The sequence below is a fragment of the Alosa pseudoharengus genome, unplaced genomic scaffold (assembly GCF_046254945.1).
Source record: "Alosa pseudoharengus isolate Yale_2024_CS ecotype anadromous, Long Island Sound unplaced genomic scaffold, YU_APseudo_1.1 YU_APseudo_1.1_scf_11, whole genome shotgun sequence".
NCBI lineage: Eukaryota > Metazoa > Chordata > Actinopteri > Clupeiformes > Clupeidae > Alosa > Alosa pseudoharengus.
This window is the reverse complement of record NW_027468576.1, coordinates 18295177-18316804: the sequence shown is the minus strand read 5'-3', so window position 1 is coordinate 18316804 and position 21628 is coordinate 18295177. Positions and strand designations below refer to the sequence as shown.

The 21628-nt window shown below is 41.9% G+C and overlaps 1 protein-coding gene across 1 annotated transcript; it reads right to left on the bottom strand.

Annotated features, from left to right (window-relative positions):
- Positions 1 to 412: 412 nt before the first annotated feature.
- Positions 413 to 17913, bottom strand: pias4a (protein inhibitor of activated STAT, 4a). The gene is made up of 11 exons (XM_076278224.1): positions 17873 to 17913; positions 16534 to 16930; positions 15997 to 16081; positions 15748 to 15789; positions 15274 to 15364; positions 14918 to 15046; positions 14634 to 14739; positions 14268 to 14341; positions 12025 to 12185; positions 9080 to 9231; positions 413 to 4162 (listed from the first exon to the last, which is right to left on the bottom strand). The coding sequence occupies exons 1-11, from the start codon at positions 17897 to 17899 to the stop codon at positions 3906 to 3908; spliced, it is 1521 nt and encodes a 506-aa protein (XP_076134339.1). The 5' UTR covers positions 17900 to 17913; the 3' UTR covers positions 413 to 3905.
- Positions 17914 to 21628: the final 3715 nt, after the last annotated feature.

The window sequence follows — 21628 nt, the reverse complement described above, 5'->3', positions numbered from 1 at the left end:
CATGACAGTGTCATGTCACTCTTATGTCGATACTGTCAAGTAAAGTGTAACCGGTAACTTTTACAAAACATAAGTGGAAAAAAAAAGCTAACATTTTTGTACAAGCACAACTTACTAGCACTCTAGTGCAGAATACCAGGGTTATGCAAACATGCCAGTATATGCACAGTATGGTGTTGGGCACTTCCCTTGACTACAGCCTTCAACACAGAAACAAATCACATGGTCACTCACACGTCTTCCCTTGCTTCCTTCAGAGTCAACAACATCAAGCTTCTCTGGTCCACCGGCTCACATACATTGATGAACATTTTGGCAATTTAATATTTTGAAAATAAAGAACTGGAGACAGACTAGTCTGGAAATGCAATCCAGACGTAGAAAATACTCAAATCAAAGGCAAGACAAACTCTAGATTTTAAAATCAGTTTAATCAATTGCACACATAAATGACAGGTGTTAGAATACGATTTCTCAAAATTACATTTCTCAGCCATCTCAACAAGAAACAAATGGAATCGGTTCCCTTCGCCCAGTCTTTCGCCCCAATTGTATGAGCCCGCCCGTTTGTCCCATGCTCTTACAGTATCCGACATGTAAAGTGGCATCAAGGAGTCATGTTTAAACTGTACTCCATTTTTTTTTTACTTCAACGATTGGAGGCAATTCAAATCTTGATAAAATATTATTTATTCGTTTTTTATTGGCTTTTAATATGAACATATAAAAAGACAACAAACAAAAACATTTACATCAAGGATTGCAAGCCACTGCCCATGCTACCTAAAGCATTGTAAGAAAAAGGGATATGCCACAAATTACCAGCTGACCCTCTGATTCCTCCTTTGTCTGCATGGCTACGATGACGCCCCCAGGCCCTTTCCGTCACTGGTCAACCACGGGCGACTTTCACCATTACCCCTACAGGTGTTTCATGGCTCACAGCAATGGCCTATGGTAGGCTATACGTTCAAGAAACTACCGGATCCCGACAAAAAAAAAAGCATTGGTCAATTTCTCCTGAATAGACTGACTTAAGATAAAGACCTACACATCTTCATGAAGTGTTCTTGTATGTGTACAAAATGGCAACATTTGGGATATGGGCCTTGTTGACGAAAAAAAAAAACCTGCCATCAACTACAACAGATGACGTTAACCATTTGTGTTTAGTCATGTCGGTCCAAAATGGTTATTCCAACAAAATGGAAGACCAAATTGTTATGGTACGCAGCTCAAAAGTTCCTCCCTACTTCTAAATTCATTTTATTGATTGAGTTATTACTTTGAACAAATGTTGTATTACAGTACTGAGTGTCTATTCAAGTCTGTGCTCAGGTCAGTTTTAGAATGCAGAAACCAAACAAGGCGGGAACTAAAGCGGCATTTCTCTCTGAAGACCTACTGAACAAAAGCAGAGCCTAAGAGGACAGCGGAGACAACAATAACTAAAAAATATCAATAAAATTAGAGATAGTCGTTTCCGTAGCACTACCATATATGTAAATCCAGTTCAGATGTGTTGTCTGTCTAGCTAACTGATGAAGTGCATGTTCTTCTGCACCAAGAACTGTTCAGTGACCAAAAAGAGAACAAAGAATCAAAGAATGGATCATAAAATGAAAATGAAAGCAGGTCACAACTCATCCCTGAGTCCCCTCCCCTACAGCCTGAACCGCCTGGGTTCAAATGTAGTGTGGGGGCCATATCAACTGCCACTGCAAACATTAGAAGCCCCACCCAAAAGACCACGAGGGAATCGCAACCCTGAAAACTTAAAATTATGTTGGCCCACCAACATTTTTACCTTTAGGATGAGCTTGAAGTTCAACCGAGAAGACTGCATAAAGTTGAGGGGAAAGGGGGGGGTGCCTCAGTGGGTTAAACCAAAGTTGAAACCTGCTCAGGTGACCTGAAGAGTCAGGCATCAAGAGTGGGGCAGGTGCAGCAAAACTGAGCATGGTTATGAGCATGGTTATGACCATCCTCATTGGTGCACTGATGTTTTAGCAACAAGGCTCAAGGGAACCAGACCAGGAAGTCCCAGGGTGGCTGAACAGCCTCGACAAGAGAGCATACTGGAGAAAGAAAAACAGCAGCTTCACTCAAGACCAGCACATGCCTGAACGCCACCATCAGCTCTCCTCAGTGGGTAGAGTCTGTAGAAACAGCACAGCAATCTCTCCAATGCCATATGTGTGCAAATAATACCTGCTGCCATTCAAAAACAAAAAGCCATGATGAGACAGTCAATAAATACTTTTACTGAACAAAAAAAACAAAAATTAAAAGTCTGCATGATGCAACCACGCGGCACCCCGAGAAGATGAAAGGGCAAAGGGCAGCCCAACCTGGAAAACAAAACATGAAAAACCAAACAAACAAACAGAATAAAACAAACAAAATAAAAGTCATATCAGTCAGTTGACCCTCACTCACACTGCATCTGAAGGCTGCTTTTTCGAACCGAGACGCACCTTAAGAGTCACCCCTAAAAAAAGTCACCCCTCACTCCAATTATAATGGCCCAGATGAGTCATGGCTTGATGTAGCGCACGTTACTTCACAAACTTCTACGGCTGACCATGCTTAAAGACCCTCCATGACTAGACCTTTGACTGACATGTTGTATGGGATGTTTGCTCGGATTCCCCATCTCAGCATCTATTCCAAAACTCCTTCCTCATGACTCATTCCACTGCCACCCTGTACATTCCATCCTCAAACTACTTGTCCTCATTAGGAGAAAAAAAACACTTTTATGCAACTCTAAAACTCCCTCCCCCCGGCTGAACACCATCAAGGCTTTCAGTTAGACATGTGTCTGTTCCATGACTCGCTCTCTTGTTCAATGGAGACTGAAGGTGGATGGTGGTCTCAAACTAAAGATCGGTAATTTCAACTGCACCCACAGGAGACCAGCCAATCAGGTCTGCTGGCAGCCCCCCCTCTTCAGTTAGATTGTTGGGAAAACAAGATGGGTAAAAGAAACAAAGAGAGACAAAAAGAGCATCATCCATCTAGCATTTGTCTGTTTTGGAAGGTCACCTCTCTAAGGACTACTTGCGATCAAGTTTGCAGTTTGAATTGAGGTAGGTTATTAGCTACTACGGCTTGGAAAAAGAATCGTAATAACTAGGTTGGAGGGGGGTGGGGGTGGGAATATATGGTGAAAATGGTAAAAACAATTTAGAGCCCAAAAAAAGAGAGGATAAAGCCTAAAAGGTCAGGAGATGATGCACAAGTCCACACTTGCGTTTGCTGCTTTACACGTTGACCTCTGAACAGAGTCGCAGATGGTGGGATGTCGAGGGTGGCGGTTGTCCACTCGAGGGTGGAGGACACGGGACAGTAATGGCGTCTAGAGCCTGATGTTGCATTCTGGGACCCAAAACACCATCATGTCTACCACAAACTGAAAGGGGGGATGAATGTGGGAAGGCAAAGGAGAGTCAATGGAGCTTATTGTGTTGTGATCTCTTAAAGGGAGGACACAGCAGAAGAGGGGAGCACAACAAACTGTTTGCGTGTTTGTTTGTCTTTGGGGGTAGGGGTGGCGGGGGAGAAGGGGGGAGAGGAGGGGGGGTTGGGACAGGGAGCTGCTCCTGTGGTTTCCAGTGGTGAAGAGGGAAAGGAAGCTCAACCACTCCCCAGAGGTTTTACAGTGCATGTTGGTGTGTGCATTGGGGTGTGTGTGTCTGTGTTGCATGTGTTTTGTGTGTGTGTGTGTGTGTGTGAACATGTGTCTCCGCACAGGGTGGGGGTAGAGGAGGATGGGGGAGGGGGGTGTTCTGGGACTTTCCAAAATTCCTTGCCAAAACATCAGGCCTTGTCCCCCTCTCGCCGCCCCCCTCCGTCACACCGTAATTATCTCAGTCTTGCGAGTCCGTCCTTCTCAAGTCCACTCAGTAGGCCGTCACCAGGTCCTTGTCGTAGTTGTACCGGCCTCTCTTGGGCGACGGGCTGTCCTGGCTGTCGTCTGTGTCAGAGCTGTCTCCTCCCGCGCCACCACCGCCGCCGGCCTCCTCGTCGGAGGAGGAGTCCAGCGTCAGGTCGACGACCACGCCCGACGCTGCCGGGGCCGACGACCCGCCTGATCCCGACTTCGCTGATTGGCTGGTGCTGCTGTGGGCTGGAGAGTGGCCATTCACCTCCGAGACACCTGTGGCCAGTCAAGGAACACAGATAGTATTCAGTACAGTCGGTACAGTATGGTGACCCAACATCAACCGATGAAACACACAGAGTACAGATTGACAGCTCCAAGTAGAAGTTGAAGTCTAGCCACTGACTAAACATTTCAAAGAACAGAAACGAAAACCGTAAATGAACAAAACTTTTGGATGAACGTAACCAAAAACGGGAACAATGCCAATTCCACTTGTCCCAGAGCGAAAACGCCATTTCAGATAACCGGTTAATAATGGTATTTATCGTTCAAATTAACTTTTATCTGAATATTTAACTACTACTGATAAGCTACTTTGTGATATTAACTAGGGAGTGTGGTTACTTTTCTCAAGGTCAAACTTAAAATGGGGCTGAAGCTAAACTGTTATCTCCTAATCAAGCCCCTCTACAGAATCTCAAAGTATATGGCCAATAGGGCTGCACGATATATCTAAAATCTATCGTTATCGCGATATCAACGCTTGCGATGGACATACCGCAAAGATGACTTAATTTTCGATACATTTTGATACATTTTCTGTGCCGCACGCATTCCATACAGTCTATGGTGTATTCACATTCTGAATGTCAACATATTTTACCAAACCGATGCGGTCATGCAGCCCAAGAAGCCCGTCCCCCACCAGTTTAGGTGTGTGGTGTTTTTAGGTGTTGAGGCAGGAGCTAAGTCGTGATGGCTGAAGATAGTGAGTCAAGCGAGGTAGGCGAAGAGGAATTGGTGACTAAAAGGAAAAACACGTCTGTTATAGGGAAATATTTTGGTTTTATGAAGGCCGACTTATTACAAACACAGCGCCAAATTCGTCCTCCTCCACCGTGTTCAAATAAACAATTTCTTTCGTTGTTGTTATAGGATCAGAAGATAGCCTATCTGTCTTTCACTGTAAGGCTTGTATTTCATAATTTGCATTTAGCAAAAGCCCCAGACAGCAGCAGAGAGGTAATCAGGATTCGTTGTTTGTAAAAGTTGTTTAGCCTACTTTGTTAGCCTGGACTGTGTGATCGCAGCCACTTACTTTCCGCTGCCCTCGTAGTCGGCATGCCGGTAGCCTAATAACGTGGGATGCGCAGCGTATGAGGTTACAGACTGGGATACTTAAGATTTTAGATGAGTGACCGCCGCGATATAGCTTAAGTACAGTAGCTTTTTTGCTAGGCCCAGCGAAGGCTGGCAATGTGGAATATTCCGCTGGTTGGTGCGCAAGTATTCAGATTGGCTGTCTATCCTTCTTTTACGAGGATTTTCTTGGAGCACATCTTCCACTCAACTTCGATAGCCTAGTCAGTGGGTATCTTAGCTGTCCACCTAGGCTACATAATATACTGCTCAAAAAATTAAAGGAACACTTACAGTTTTCCACAATTGTTCAAACCAATTTTTTGAAACCTTCCACCCTTGTTCTTGCAAAATAAAACACTCGCCTTAAAAGTTTTTCTTCTGCTCAGAATCAAACAGTGTCAGCACCAATCCAGTGTATGATTGAAGTGTCCCCTTAATTTTTGAGCAGTATATTTGATATTGTTTATGTAGAAAATTATACATTTATTTCTGTAATTATACATTTACCCCCCCCCCCCACCCTTCAGTCTATGTTAGCAGCAAGTAGAATGGAGAAAAACATTAAATATTTAAATATCGCAAGTTATATCGTTATCGCAGTACTCAATAATGTTATCGCATATCGCATGTTTTCCTAATATCGTGCAGCCCTAATGGCCAAAGATCCTTGATTACTAGCTCCGCTTTAACCCTCTCTGATATGGCCACTGGATGGGTTTAAGGTTCTGGCACTGGATGCTATGGTAACTGCTCGCTGCCTTTGACCGGAAAGCACTGCACAGTAGGGATGGGACAACGCGTCGACGTCATCGATGACGTCGACGCAAAATATGCGCGTCGATTCATTAAGCTAAATATTTTGAATTTTACACCTTCAGTGTTTCCCATACGTTGACTAATCTGTGGCTGGGGGCCATGAAATCATTGAGCTGTGCTTTTCACGCACGCAGCCTTTCCTTGATCCGGCCACTCTCTCTTGTAACGAGCCCGCTGCCCCTCGTCTGCATGTGCATTTAACAAAATATTCACGATTGTTGAAGGATTGTTGTTGCCACATAGAAGCATTGCATAGAACACGGTGGGCTAAATTGCTATTAAATCCGCTTAGCATCGTGGCCATGCTGCGCAAATTTGTTCAAAACTGCTGCATTAAAGTTAACTCTGCTAAGGTCTCATCACAACATAGTAGCCTACATTGAGGAGGCCAAACTAAGTTAAGTTATGCAATCAAGCAGTATCTCAAAGCTAACGTTAGGATACTGTTCGGATGTCAAGTTTAGCATGCTCACATCTGCTTGTCAATTTCTTACTCATGTAGGGCTCATTTTATTGACTCTGAATGTTTGCAAAATCCCAATGTAAATGGAAAAGTGTTTTCCAAGACTCAAAAGTGCTTGTCCCAAGGAGAAGTAGGCTACGAACCGTTATTTGAACTAACTACGTTATGAATTGCATCCACACATCAGCAGCGTTTTAACGGTGTTAATGTTAATTGCAGGGATTCCCTCACATCGTCTTAAAGTGACAGGCACTCAATTAGACCTATACACTACTGAACTGAATGCTACCTCTGACTAAGAATGCATTACTTTGCACTTGTATAGTCTTTTATTTTGGAATCTTAAGAGCAATAAACATATATTCCAATGTTAAGGAATTCATGTTCTTTTTTCATTCAGATATGTAAATCAACATGTATAAGTTGCTATTAGTCAATTAATGGGGAGATAATCGAATCGGACTGAAAAAAATGAATCGTGAGATTAATCGATGCATCGAAAAAATAATCGCTAGATTAATCATTTAAAAAAAAATCGTTTATCCCAGCCCTACTGCACAGGGTGGTGCAAACTGCCCAACGCATCATCGGTTTGTCACTCCCCTCCATCAAGGCCATCCAGGGCAAGCAATGCTTGTGTAAGGCGTGCAGCATCAAAGACTACTCTCACCCCAACCACTGACTGTTCAGCCCACTCCCCTCCGGGAGGCGTTACAGGTCTCTCCGCAGCCGAACCAGCAGGTTCAGAGGAAGCTTCTTCCCTGCAGCTGTCACCCTACTGAACTCTAGCTCTGCACTCCGGTGACAACCAACCAAGCTGTACATGTTGTTCATGCATTGTTCATACTGCATATCCATATCTATTCTGCTCTTATAACGCTACTGCTAATACATTGCACATATTTATATTCAATTTATATTACTGTAAACTTTCTTAACTGTATACTATTGTCTACACTGCACTATATGTCTTATACTGTTTATAGCACCACCTGTCTATACTGTAAATATCACATTGCACTTTTCTGCTTTTTTGCACTTCTGGTTAGACGCAAACTGCATTTTGTTGTCTCTGTACTTGTACTCTGCACGAAGACAATAACATTTAACCTAATCTAAAAGATGTATTACTCAGCTAAACTACTTAAAGAGTTTATTTTTGTTAATATACATCTTGGAAAATGCAACAAATATTAAACACAGGTGATGTTTGATGATGAATGTGCCACACATTAAACTTAATCAAATAACCATTGTAAGGAAAATCATTAGTGATTAAAATACTCAGATGCGAATGATGTCTACAGCAGAGGACATCTTTGCTTGTAAAGAGTAAAGTAAAGGCTACGGTCACCACAGAGAGAATGTGTTGGGACAGTGGCTTAAGAGAAGCTTTCCTACATTATTGGAGGGCTTACTGTATTGCTGTGGTTGCTGTTGCTGCATCGTAATGGTATGCACCAAGAGGTTTAGCCTACTCATTTACACTGTACCAAGTTAGAGCACCATGTTTACTCGTTCAACATTCAATAACCAGTTGGAGCCTGGTAATGAAACAGCAAGTCCTTTCCACAAAGTCCTTTTCATTCATCTCACCCAGTCAATGACTGCATAGTGTACATTAGTGAAAGTAGCTCATTCCTTGGAATACCATTTTGCCCTGCAGCAACACTCATCATATAGTTCAATCACCTTCCCACTATTTTTTTTAAATACCTCTGACAAATATGTGATTGTAAAATTTTGTTATTGGAAAGCACTCGCAGTTCTTTTTTAAACTTTTTTAATTGCCCCATGGTTGTTTCGGGTAATATGCCCTTCTTCAGCGTGATTATGGCGATAATCTGCTTAAAAAAGGAACTGCGAGTCCCATCCTTCATTCAAAAACTGCATTCCCAGAGTGGAATAATGGTCTCTGCTCACAAAACAAAAAACATTTTGCATCGCTGACCGCTGCCCCCCAAAGGAGGATTGTAACATAAACGCTGCTTTGCCTCAGTCTCTTGTAGCTAATGTGTCCAAGGGGTAAGTAAGTCTCTGGAATATTTTCTAGGGGACATATTCTCCCAATCGTGTGTAAGCCTTTTTCACGCTTTCAGTTACATACTTTTTAGAGAAGCACATTCTCCGCATATCATACATTAATTTATTTACTTCTCTACCTTCACGAAGCTGAACACTGACAACTAGTTGTGCGATTTCGAGTAGGCCTATGCTAAAGCAGGAATAACTGGGCCAATACCAATAACAATACCAACCACCATTTGAAATACAACGTTAGAAAGAACGTCAATGTATTAGGGGGAAGATCGGTAGAATACTGTGACTTTACAGTTGTTTGTCCAGGCATTTGCACAGGTTGAAACTGTACGACACGTCAGTACACGCCAAAACAGTATATCCAATCGAGGTGAGGAGGATACTCACAGCAACCTTCTCTGAACTTGGGGAGCTCTTTCCCACTTTTAATAGATATCTCTCAGTTTTAGACAGCGCACTTTAAGGATTTTAAGGATCTTTAAGGATTGCTTGCTTGATAGAGCACTTACATATGTCAACCAGGGGGTAGACAGGCGTGTGGCTGCGCTCGCGCTCCTTCTCCTTGTCCCTCTCGTCTCCAATGGGTCTCCAGGAGCCGTCGGTCAGGTACTCGATCTCCTCCACCTCCTCCTCGGTCTCCTTCAGGATCTCAGAGAGCAACCTGCAGGGAAAGGTCAGTGATTGTCAGAACAGCACATTTAAAGGGTGCTTTGATGTAACACTGTATTGCATAGGCACCTTATGCCTATATGGTTATTTTTCTGTTTGTTCCCTGTTGTAGTTGTTTGTGGCACAGGGTACAACTGTAAGTTTGTGCGTTCCACAAACTGTTGTTTTTCTAACCAAAAAAATTAAAATCAGAGCAGTAAGGGGAATATAATTATATTCATGGTTGAGTAGTATCTGTAATGTTGTATAGTATTTGTGTACTTAAGTAGTATCCGTAATGTTGTATAGTATTCGTGTACTTAAGTAGTATCTGTAACGTCGTATAGTATTTGTGTACTTAAGTAGCATCCGTAACGTCGTATAGTATTTGTGTACTTAAGTAGTATCTGTAACATTGTACAGTATTTGTGCACTTGAGTAGTATTCGTAACATTCAAATGAATTGCATCCAAATAACATTCCATGCAAAAGGAGTATTTGGAATGCAAAGGAGAAGAGAAACAGGTTTGCCCAGCAGATCCAGTGATAAAACAGAGACAAAGACATAACAAATGTAATTTAAAGTCAGCATGTCTGCATTAATTATGTTTCATTTTTCTGCAGGCCTGCTTGGCATGACACTGCTAATTTACAGAGCCTATAAAAAGTATTCCACCCCCTTGGATATTTCCACTTTTACTGCTTTTTTAAATTGAATATTGATCAATTTAATTTGGCCTTTTTTTTTACAATCATTTACAAAATCACTTCTTTAATGTCATAGTGAAAGCAGATTTTTTCAAAGTAATGTTAATAACTTAAAAATATAATGCAAAATAAGCGATCGCATAAATATTCACCCCCTTCAAATCAGCATTGAGTAGATGCAACTTTGGCCGCAATTAAAGTGCAGAGTCTGCGTGGATAGGTCTCAATTGGGCTTGCACATCTGGATACTGCCATTTTTCTTTGCAAAACTGCTCAAGCTCTGCCAAGTTGGAAGGGGAATGGGTGAACAGCCCTTTTCCTAGTCCAGCCACATATTTTCTATAGGAGGTCTGGGCCCAAGTCTCTCCCAAGTTGTTTTTTTCTTGCAGACTGAATCAGATTGTCCTCCAGTCTTCCAGGGACTGCTGTCGAGAAGTAGCCTCACAGCATGATGCTACCAGTACCATGTTTTAAATTGGGGATGGTGCGTTTTTGGTGAAGTCCAGTGTTTGATGTCCGTTAAAAAGCTCAATTTTGGCCTCATCAGACCAACGAGCCTTTTTCCATTTGACTTTGGAGTCTTCCACGTCTTTGGGCGAACTTTAGTCGAGATTGATGTATGCATAGTCTCCCATCTTAGCTGCTGAAGCTTTTAACTTCTTCAGAGTTTTCATAGGTGTCTTGGTGGCCTCCCCCACCATTATTCTTCTTGACTTGAACAGTCATTCAGTTTGTGGTGACGGCCTGCTCTAAGCAGATTTGCACACTTGTCATATTTCTTACAATCCTTAATTATCGATTTCACTGAACTGCAGGGGATGTTCAGTGACTTCACCATTTTTTGTATCCATCCCCTCACTTATTCTTGTCAATAACATTTTCTTTGAGTTGTTTGTAGTGTACTTTTGTCTTCATGGTGGAATTATAGCCAGGAATACTGATTGACCAGTGACTAGACCTTCCAGATGCAGGTGTCTTAAAATTACTATACACATTCCCTGCACTCAGGCAATCTCCATTTCACTAATTGTGAGACTATTAGCACCAATTGACCTGTCGCTAAGCTCCGCACCCCATTGTTACCGTGTGAAAACTCGGACATACAAACCAGGCTTGATCAGAATTACATTGTGGACAATGGCAGCTGACAGTATATGAAAGCAGGCTTTGAGGACGTTTTGATCGATAAAGGATTTACTTTCCTCCAGAAGCTATCAAAAGGGACTTAATTATGCTATGGAGGGGTGTATTCAAAACTTTAGAATACATACAAGGTGACAAGCAGTTGTGAGAGTAGCCATGCAAATCACAGCGCAAAAACCACTGACGTTAATGCTAGGTAGCTAGCGGAAGATTGATACTAAGATATGTTAGGTTACGTTAATATTTGATGTAGTAAGAATATAGCAGTTGGTTAATGTGCATTTTCATCTTGGGATTTAACAGGGAACCTGGGCCCACGTTGTTGGCTTAGTAGCCTACATTACGTCGAGCTGTTGCAAACGCGAGAGACGTCCTGTAGGCTACTGTTGCTGAAAATATACCCTGTTTTCTAGCCTCGGGGTACCGGCTATCAGTATTACATGTCCCCCATGCAAAACAGTTGACCATGGTTATCCGTCGGGGTTTTTTGAGTTAATAAACTCCATAAATAACCATTAATTTGCCATTTCATGCCTCCTCCCTGTAGTTTCCTATGGAGTTGTCCGAGCTGATGTCCGAGTCCCGTAGAGGCTGGACTGTCATTGGCTCATCAGCGTTCTAAGGGTGGCGCTTAGCGACAGGTCAATTGGCTGGACCGCTGTTGATTTAAGTCAGAACACTTTTTTATAGGCACTGTACATCAAATGGGCTTGAAGTGATCCAATCACTTTCTGTATGATTTTCTCTGATTAGTCACACTGCTAACCCAAACCCATCAAGGTCATCCAGGAGACAATGAAAGGGAGAAAATGTTGTTGACACTCAAGCTGATAATAAATCTCCCTATCCTTTTCAAGTTGAAAAGATTTAAGTGCCTTCCCAAATATAACAAATTTAATGGCATTCACAATCGTTTATGTATACACAGACAGAGCTACTACTATTTGCACCTTACCCGTCAATAGTGAGCAACTCAAAGGGAGCGGGCTTGTCGCAGACTGGACAGGTCCAGGTGGGCTTCTTCTCATTCATTTGCAAGAAGAAGACGGCATCAAAACACTGCAGGTGTGCACAGGTGAGCACGCGGCATGGCACGCCCAGACGCATCTTCACCAGCTGTGGAGAGATGAGCAGTCAGTACACACCTACTAGACAGCGTCATAGTTCATACCTGCAAACTCTGAAGGGCTGAAAAAGGTGACATATTTCCGAATATTATCATATTATATTATAATAAATTTAAATATGGCTGCATTTGACACTTTTACATATTAAAATGACATAGTCCTAACAGTAGGCCTACCAGCTGTTTTGAGTTAAGGCCATGATTAGCCTAATTGAATAACTTAATGATGGAGAAGATATTTTCAGACCTGCCATCCTTGAAGAAATGTCAGTATTACCTCAAACCAGGGAAAACACATTGCCCACCTTGGCCTTCATGTATGCAGCCAAAAACAGACCAAACAACATAAATGTTGACAAACTGTTTTAAAGCCTAATCCTTATCTATAAAAAACCCTGGTGTTGATAGAAAGGCACTGTGGATGTCCATTTTCTGGTATCTGTTCTAGCATATCTAGTTTATTAGTACCTCTTTTCAATCCATTATTATTTGATATTTTTTTGTGAAGAAATACATCTATCCCTCATGTTATGTTGGTGTCTTTCTGCTCCTCTCGTGTCTACTGAGGCTGCAATGATCACATTCCGACTAAAGGGGCGGGTCTCAGCAATAGGTGCGTTATGTCAGTGTACTCTAGAAGCCTAGGTCTCGCTTGTTTGCGCGCTAATTATCAAGAATTATGATCTCTATATGCTACACAGAAAACAAACAAATTAAACACCTGTCACTGAGCATGTCCACTTTCAGATTTGTTGCAAATAACTACATTTGGCCTTGGAAAGGTCTGCACTCCCTGAGAACGTCATGTTTAACCATCAGACACATGGAAAATATAATGCTAAATGAAATAACTCGTGAACAAGCACTAACTTTCTAAGACAATATTAAACTATTAAGTCGAACTAAATTCACAATCGCACTAAGTGCAGAGTTGTTTTGTTTCGCAAAGCAATTCAAAACGGCCAGCTGCGAGAATGTGAATTTGCGAGTAAACACTTGTTAACCTCACCTCAGCAAGTCTTTCATTTAACCCACCGAGGGCAAGAGAAAAGTATCCTAACAATATGATTTTTTACCTTGAGTTTATAGTCAGAGAGAGCGTAGCATGTGGCCCGTGTTTGTTAGCTAACATGTACTTTTTTTCCTTGGTCATATCGCTGCTGCAGGCCATAGCAGGCAGGCTATGCGTAACAGAAAGTGAGAGAGATAAAGCCCGCCCTCAGAAACAACTGATAGGTAGGTCTTATAGGTAGGTCTTATAGGTAGATAGCACAAAGAGAGGCCAATCACTTGCCTATCAATCTTGCATGAAATCGATGATAGTCTCACTCCAGACTATGGGAAGTTGACCCACCCCGAAAAGAAAAAAAACTCTTCGGATCTACACGATTCACGTGAATGACATATTTTGATTCAAAAACTGTGACGAAAGGTGACTAGTTTGCAGGTATAATAGTTATAGATTTTAGTCAGTCAGGCCACAGCATTTGATTAATGCTTCCAAGGCCATCTGCTTTTAAAGCTGCAGTTGGCAAGATTTTTTTATCATATTCACTGAAACCGACACTATGCTCCAACAGAACAACATAAATCAGCCGGTTTTAGATAAAAACCTGTACTTCTACATCCACCGAGAGCCTTTTATTTGTTTTGCAAAAATCCACAGCTCCCAGTTCTTCTGGTCCAATCAGAGCAGGGCTGTGTGAGATCTGACTGTCAATCACAGTCTGGTGCAGACTGGTGCGCACTGACGAGCACAAACTCCATGAGAGGGTTCTCGGTGGTAGTGGGGGAGGGGCATGAGAGTTGTAAACATTCAAAATGTTGGGTAAGTCCCCTCAATTTGTCAGACTTGCCAACAGCAGCTTTAAGCTGTATGAAAATATGTTACATAAAGTCAACTACTGGGACTGATCAATTACAAAGCAATTTTGTTGCATTAAAAAGGTTTAAGTAATTTAATGGAATGCTGACTGTATAGTGAAAGCAGAAATTGGAATGAGAGAAATGGTCAGACCACTTAAGTAAGCCAAAATTCACAGCACCAAATTCATGTTAAGAGCGTGACTTACTGGACAAATCAGGGATACTCGCAACCCCGTGGTGGCAATCTCACTCTCTGGGTCGAAGCGCAACTTGTCTTGAACTGCAAAACCACACAAGAACACACAGCAACAAAAAGCATTACATTGCCATTTAGATTTTGTCACTTCCTTAAATTAATATTAATGGCCTTTTTTGAGAAAGTGAATAGTTGTGGTGAACTAAACAAGAGGATATCTGCTCAAAGCATCATAGATGATATCTGCTGAGAGCAAGCGAGTGAGCGAGCAAGAGAGAGAGACAGAGATAGAGAAAGAAAAAAAGAGAAAGAAACAGGCAAAAAGAAAAAAGAAAGAATGAAAGAAAGAGAGAGAGAGAAAGACAGAAAGACTTACTGCGCTCACGACAACGTTCGGCACTCTCCACTGAGCAGTGTTTGAGCTGATTGAAGAGTTCTGCTGACGTGAAGACCCTCACAAGATATATAGCCACCGAGTAACGCTAGAGAGATACAAACACACACACACAAATACAGAAGCATAAGATTCAAACAGACTCCACTTCCAAAGAATGTTACTCTGGTCAGAATCACTGTTTTGACTAAAGGTTAACACCAAGATCTATTACATCAATTCTACATTGAACTTGTGAGTGCATCATTAAATGTAGAGTCCCTTACCTTGCCAAAGTTGCCCCACGTGATGGTGACTCTGTTGGTAGTGGTGGAGAGATGCAGCCAGGGGGTGATATTGACGGGGCGGCAGGGGCGACGTGGCTCCACACCCGGTTTATTAGAAGGGTAGTAACCCTGTTGGGGCACAAGCAAATGCTATGGTGAATCTAGCAACAAAAACACTGTCAGATGTCATCCCTCCATTTGGATACCACACAACATCTAGAGTCCAGTAAACTGGCATACCCTACATTTTGAGTCTCAAAGATCAGCCTTTTAAATTAAATTACAGAGATAAAGGGGTATTTAATCTGTGTGTGTGTGTGTACACTGACATGCAATTTATACAGACAAGCACTTACTGGCACATGACAGAAGGACTGGTTGACTCTCACAGCAATATTAGGGGGGTACTGATCTTCCTGAACACCAATGGAGTCTGTATAACAGATTCTAGGGGAGAAAGTAGGGAGTTCAAACACTGGACTTTCAATGCTTGTTATAACATCACAAACATGTCACAACACTCTTCCTCCAGGCCCAGCTCATTTTTGGGGGGGACATGTTGATACATGTTGTGCTCAGTGATGAAGCTCAGCGGAGATCTCCAAAAACATGATCTTAAATGTTTAAGCAGAATACAGGAGCATAACTTTATGCAAGTATGCATTTGACACAAGTTATATGGTAAAGTTTATATTTAGCAGATACTATTATCCAAAGCAACATGGACTTGTGGGTTTGGGAATCAAACGCAGGTCGACCTATTGTCAAGTGGTGACGTTAGCGCTGCTTCATGCATTTGGTAATTTTTTTGAATTCTTGAAGAGACGTACCTGAGAACCACCTGGACAGACTTAATGCCTGGGCGATGTTCACTGTATGGGTGAGAAAGAGCAGGTTTGTATGGTTAACATAGCAGAAATATGTCACTACCGAACATATTTACGATAGTATAGAATCATACCAGATACAAGATGCTTTTTTAATACTGAAATCAATACTTACTGAAACTCCAGCCACACCTGACTGAATATCTCTAAACATCCTATTTTCTGAAGCCTAATGAAGCAAGTAAAACTAACCTGGAGTTTCTGATTTGATCCACTTGACTTTGTGTCAGTTCAAATATGCATTGACTGTCCTGCAGTTTCTCATTATTCTGGGCAACTGTAAATAAGACAAATGAAGATTTCAAAACAATGATTAGTATGATGAGTCTTAAAGATATCTAGTTTCTGCAGCAAAAACACAGGCAACATTCAAAGGGTGTATCTAGAGTTATCCTGCCCTGCTATCATATTTATGGTCAATATTTATATAGGTGATAAAACAACTAACCTTCCATAATCAGAGACGCTAGATTTGACAAATTCCTGGACTGAAAGATATCACTTCTCTCCTAACTTCTCTCCAGGAACTCCTGACAGGCAAACTTGACCTGATCTGAATGTGGCCTGGTGCTCTGTTATCTATGAAACTTTCACAACATTTTTTGTAATCATAACTGACAACACAGGAGACTAGCTCAGCCATTTCTGCCTCACAACATATGACTGCTTTCCGGGGCACTCTTAACCTTCACCAAATGTAGTCACCGGGAGCCTCGAACGCTGACTCACTTAGCTCTGTGGGGGGCAGCAGTGTCTCCAGGGTCTGGTAGAAAGGCAGCGACACCAGCTTGACCTCGGCTGCGGGGGCGGCCGTCTGCTTGGGGAGGCCGCCGCCATTGAGGTAGTCTGCGCCCTGCGACTGTGTCAGGCCCCTGGACGCCGAGCTGCTGATGGACGAGTAACTGACGGGCACGGCCTCCGGGCGGCGTGCCGCCAGCCAGCCCGATGTCTTGGGGAAGCGCGTCTCGTAGAGCTGCCGCACACTCTTCAGCAGCTCCGGGCTGCATTCGGACTGAACCAGCTTCAGCGCCCGCACCACCAGGTCCTGCTTCAGGCCACTCTTGCTGCGGCCCATAGAGGCCAGCAGTGTCTGCAGGTCAGACACCCGGAAACTCTTCACCATATTCTGGCCAGAGAGGAGACACAGAGGACAGAAATGTTGAACATAAAACTTTGGTTGATGAATAAGTCACCTACTTTGGTACAGTACGGCAAAGAATAACATGTCAATTATATTGGAAGGTACTTTCCTGTCAAAATAACAATTGACGAGGAAAGACAACGCAAGAAAGCCCATGGGAACAGAGAAAATTAATTTACATTGACAAAATAGTTGGGAAAATGTTTCAGTACATCATGTAATGAATGAACAGCCATTGTTTGTGTTGACTTGACGCTCCTTGCTATGTTTATGAGAAATGAACGTCAACAAATGCACAAGCAGATGTTATGCGGAGTGCCTCACGACACCTTATTCCACATGGCCTTGGAACCATAAACATGCAGGTGCTAAGATCTCACCACTACACTGGCTATGTCATCTTGTCAAGGATACCGGTAAGGAATGCATGGTTGCAGGCTCGCTAACCAGTTAGCCAATCCCAAAATGTACTTAATGCGTGTTAGTTTACACCACCGTGTTAGCTAACAATTCTTTCAAAGCTTTGGCAGGGGTCTCTCCAACTTGGTTCCGTTCAACCTGACACGTCCCATTATCCAAATGAATAAGTCCCTCGAAGAAATATGCATGCTTTTAAAAAACGTGGACACACAAACAGTAGTTTCGCGCCTACTCCCTGCATGCTAGCTTGCTAGCCAATGTTTTTAATGGTACCATCATTCATTTTCCAACGCTTCTTAGCTAGATAGCCACCTAGCTTAGCGGTGTCTCTTGCCCCGGTGTAGACGCATTTGTCAACGCAGACTTATGATTATCCATAAGCAATATACTGCCGCCACTTTTGGTAGTCAAACAATCCATTGTGCCAGACTTTACGTTTGCAAAAATAAAGTCTCTATTTCAAGCAACCCGGTTTCATTCTACTTGAAGGGACGAAGCTTCACTCACCATCGCTTCGACTTGTTCGGCCGCCATCTTCGCTCTGCAGCCCCGCGAGAGCCTGAGGCGTAAGGCCGGGAGAGGCCAATGAAAACCGTAGAAGCTTCTCTTCGGTCTCTGTTTGCGTCCAATCAGTGGGCTTTTACATTGAAAAAACCAACACACTCTTCTCTAAAAAGGCGTGGCCACGACAATTTAAACTGACAGTGCACTTAAAAAGCAACACTGTGACACAGGTCTTCTCCCATGAATAGGCCTCATTATAACGTAAATATGCGTCTAGTCAATATATGTGGACACACCGCTGAACTGAGTTTAATAGTCTCGAGAAAAAACAGAAATACTTAACCTTTCTGCTGTAAATAGCTTTGGCGGGGAAAACATAAGGTGTTAAAAGGAGACGAACGCATGGCCTTGTTAAATCCGGTCCGCGTATCAAAATCCATTACATAGTGTACATCAAACCATGTTGTGGGAGCAGAATGCATTGTCTAAAATAAGCCTATTACCTTGAAATAAATGCAATTCCGTCGGTTTATTGCTAAAATATTGATAGCTTATTGTCTCATCTGCGTACGAAATCATATTCTGAGACATTCAACACAGAATTCTGTCATTTCTAAGTCTGTAACAGTATCACACCAAACTGGTTGAATCCTCAGTTAAATCCATTCCGTGTTTTACATGTTAGATGAAGAGTGGGGGAGGGGATCAGTGGTAGACACAGAGGATCAATTTGGTCAATGAAACTAATGCAAGGAGCAAAAGAGCGCTGTCGTGATTTGAGGGGTGTATTTTTTTTTGTTTGGACGCCAGGAAATGTTGACAGTTTCAGCTATGAACAGAAATAATGTTTTATCAATGGCAGTTAGCCAGTTAGATTTTGTCAAGTAGACTAAGATTTGAAATCAGAGCCTATGAAATCAGTTCGATGTGTAAGGTCTATGTCTTAGTGCGGTGTGAACTGTAAAGTCATTATTTACATTCCATCTCGGTGCGCTTTAAAAACTGTTGCGACATTAATTTGCCTGCACCGAGAATGGACTTTGTTGTCTTGTTGAAGTTGCTACATTATTTTGACACAAGATGGCGTAAAAGGCCCATGATTAGGTGAACATGGCTGCACTACTTGGATCTGAAAGTAGTAAGATAGTAGGCCTAGTAGGCTAGTAAATTCAGTAAGTTAAAGACAGACGACCTGTCATGATCAGACGTTCCCCATCCACAAAAATGACAAACTAGGCTATAGTCTGCACAATTGTCTTATGTTACATCTTCTCAAATAAACACTGTGTGTTATTAGACTTACAGACAATTACATAAACCTATGTAAATTAGAAATAACTTAGCCTATATATTTGCTTGACTTCGTTCCTATTTGCTCTTAAGATGTTTAGCCTAATGACAACTTTTGCACATTATTGGCTTGTGTTTCTGCTGCATGCATATAGGTATAGCCTACTCTTTCTGAAGATTGATGATTTCTGCCAGTCTGATATCATAGAAGTGACGTAGCCTATGTTATTGTACTCTGTTATGTTGTACTTATGTTATGTTATTGTAGGCCTACTCTGTTATGTTGTACTTGTACTTGTTATTGTACTCAGCACAATGACAATAAAGTTGAATCTAATCTAATCTAAAAACTTAGTGTCTTTTTTAAAACTTATGTAATACCAAAGAGTTTTAAAATACCACACATTTTGTGAAATGTTATTTATGACCGCCGCGCAACGAATAGTCAGATTATTTATTTTTTTTATTTTTCGCATGTCCAAATTTCCGTCGGGGTACATGAAACTTGGTGGGCATGTAACCCCACATGGATAGCATGGAACCTCCTGTTTTCGTTTTGATCTGTAGCCCCCCCCCGCTGGACTGGACTCCCCGAAAAGGAGGGTATAGGGCAGACACAGTTTTCTGTGAATATCTCGAGAACCGTAGGGTTTAGGAATACCATTTTTTTTGTATGCTGATCTCAAAGGGCCATGTCAACCCATTCCATAACCACTCATTTTATGTATAGCGCCACCTAGTTAAACACAAAAAAGTAAAAATGAGGTGTTGTAATCGCAGGTATCTGTGCCCTAACATAGTCAAAACTGCACGAAATTGGAAGTGTAGAATCGTTATGACACCCTCTGAATGCATGCCAAGTTTTGTGGAATTCCGTTCATAGGGGGCCACACAATAAATTAATTTATGTTACTATACACCAACTGGCCTGTAGGTGGCCGGAGACAGTTTTCTGTGAATATCTCGAGAACCGTAGGGCCTAGGAGGTCCACCTTTTTTTTGTATGTTGGTCTTAAGGGGGCATGTCAACCTATCCCATTACAACTTATTTCATGTATAGCGCCACCTAGTTAAAAATTAAAAAGCAAAACATTAGGTGTTTTCATCACAATATCTCTGGCTGACATGGTCAAAACTGCACGAAATTGAAAGAGTAGGATCATTATGACACCCTCCGAATGCATGCAAAGTTTCGTGGACTTTCGTTCATGGGGGGCCTTACAATAAAATCATTTATGTGTACATTTAGTGACCGTACACCAACAAGGATTCCCGGGACACTGAAAGACCGGCGTACACAAAACTTGGTGGGCATGTAACCCCAGATGGATAGCATGGAACCATCACTTTTCATTTTGATCTGTAGCCCCCCCGCTGGACTGGACCCCCCGAAAGGAGGGTAGGGCAGACACAGTTTTCTGTGAATATCTTGAGAACCGTAGGGCCTAGGATGACCAATTTTTTGCGTATGTTTGCCTCCAGGGGTCATGTAAACCCATTCCATATGCACACATGTGCATAAACAGATACACACGCACACACATACATTCACAGTAATCCTACGTATGACACATACTCACACAGTAGCAGTGGTGGACGAAGTACACAAATCCTGTACTTGAGTGAAAGTAGAGATACACATGGTCAAATGTTACTCCAGTAAAAGTAAAAGTCCTCCTTTTACATTTCCACTTGAGTGGAAGTACAAAAGTACTTGCCTTCAAATGTACTTAAGTATCGAAAGTAAAAGTCTTGAAATGTGTTATGACTAATACAGTTGCATTTACTATTGTTGAAATGATTTGGCACAGACATAGGCATTCATTAAGCCTTTCTCCTCCATTCAAGGACAAAATCAGCTAATAATTGTTGTATGTAGAAAGAACTTAAAACAAACTAATGTGATATCTTATCTTAGATATTTCAAAGTAACCACATTTTTCTTTGTTGAATGCTTTACACTTTCAGACCAAATCAAGATGTTCCCTTTTGTGTTTGATAGTGTCAGATTGTCTATCATTGTCTATCATTTGCTCGATGGCATCAAGAGGCTAGTTATGATAACATCAATATTGTGAAAAGGGGTCAACAAGGTACAGTAAATAGTGGATAATAACATAGGTTATGCAACACCATTATTTAAAGCCTAGCTCGCTTCATAGAAAATATACATGTATTTGGACAGTCTTTTTTCCAAAAGGAACTTCAGCTGTACTTCTGCTGTCACAAAATGTAGTGGAGTAAAAAGTAAGATATTTGGCCTTGAAATGTACTGGAGTAAAAGTAAAAAGTTTAACAAAATTGAAATACTGAAGTAAAGTACAGATACATGAAAAAGCGACTTAAGTACAGTAATTGAGTAAATGTACTCAAGTAATGTCCACCACTGCACAGTAGACATATATACGCATGCATGCACATGCACACACACAGGCACATAAACAGGCAAACACACACATGCACGCACAC

What these genes read in the sequence shown, in the direction of transcription:
- pias4a (XM_076278224.1), bottom strand. Translation starts at nt 17,899, where the DNA reads ATGGCGGCCGAACAAGTCGAAGCGATG. An exon ending in CCGAACAAGTCGAAGCGATG is followed by an intron (nt 16,931 to 17,872) that starts GTGAGTGAAGCT and finishes CTCTCTGGCCAG; the next exon opens with AATATGGTGAAGAGTTTCCG. An exon ending in CGTGGGGCAACTTTGGCAAG is followed by an intron (nt 14,740 to 14,917) that starts GTAAGGGACTCT and finishes GTATCTCTCTAG; the next exon opens with CGTTACTCGGTGGCTATATA.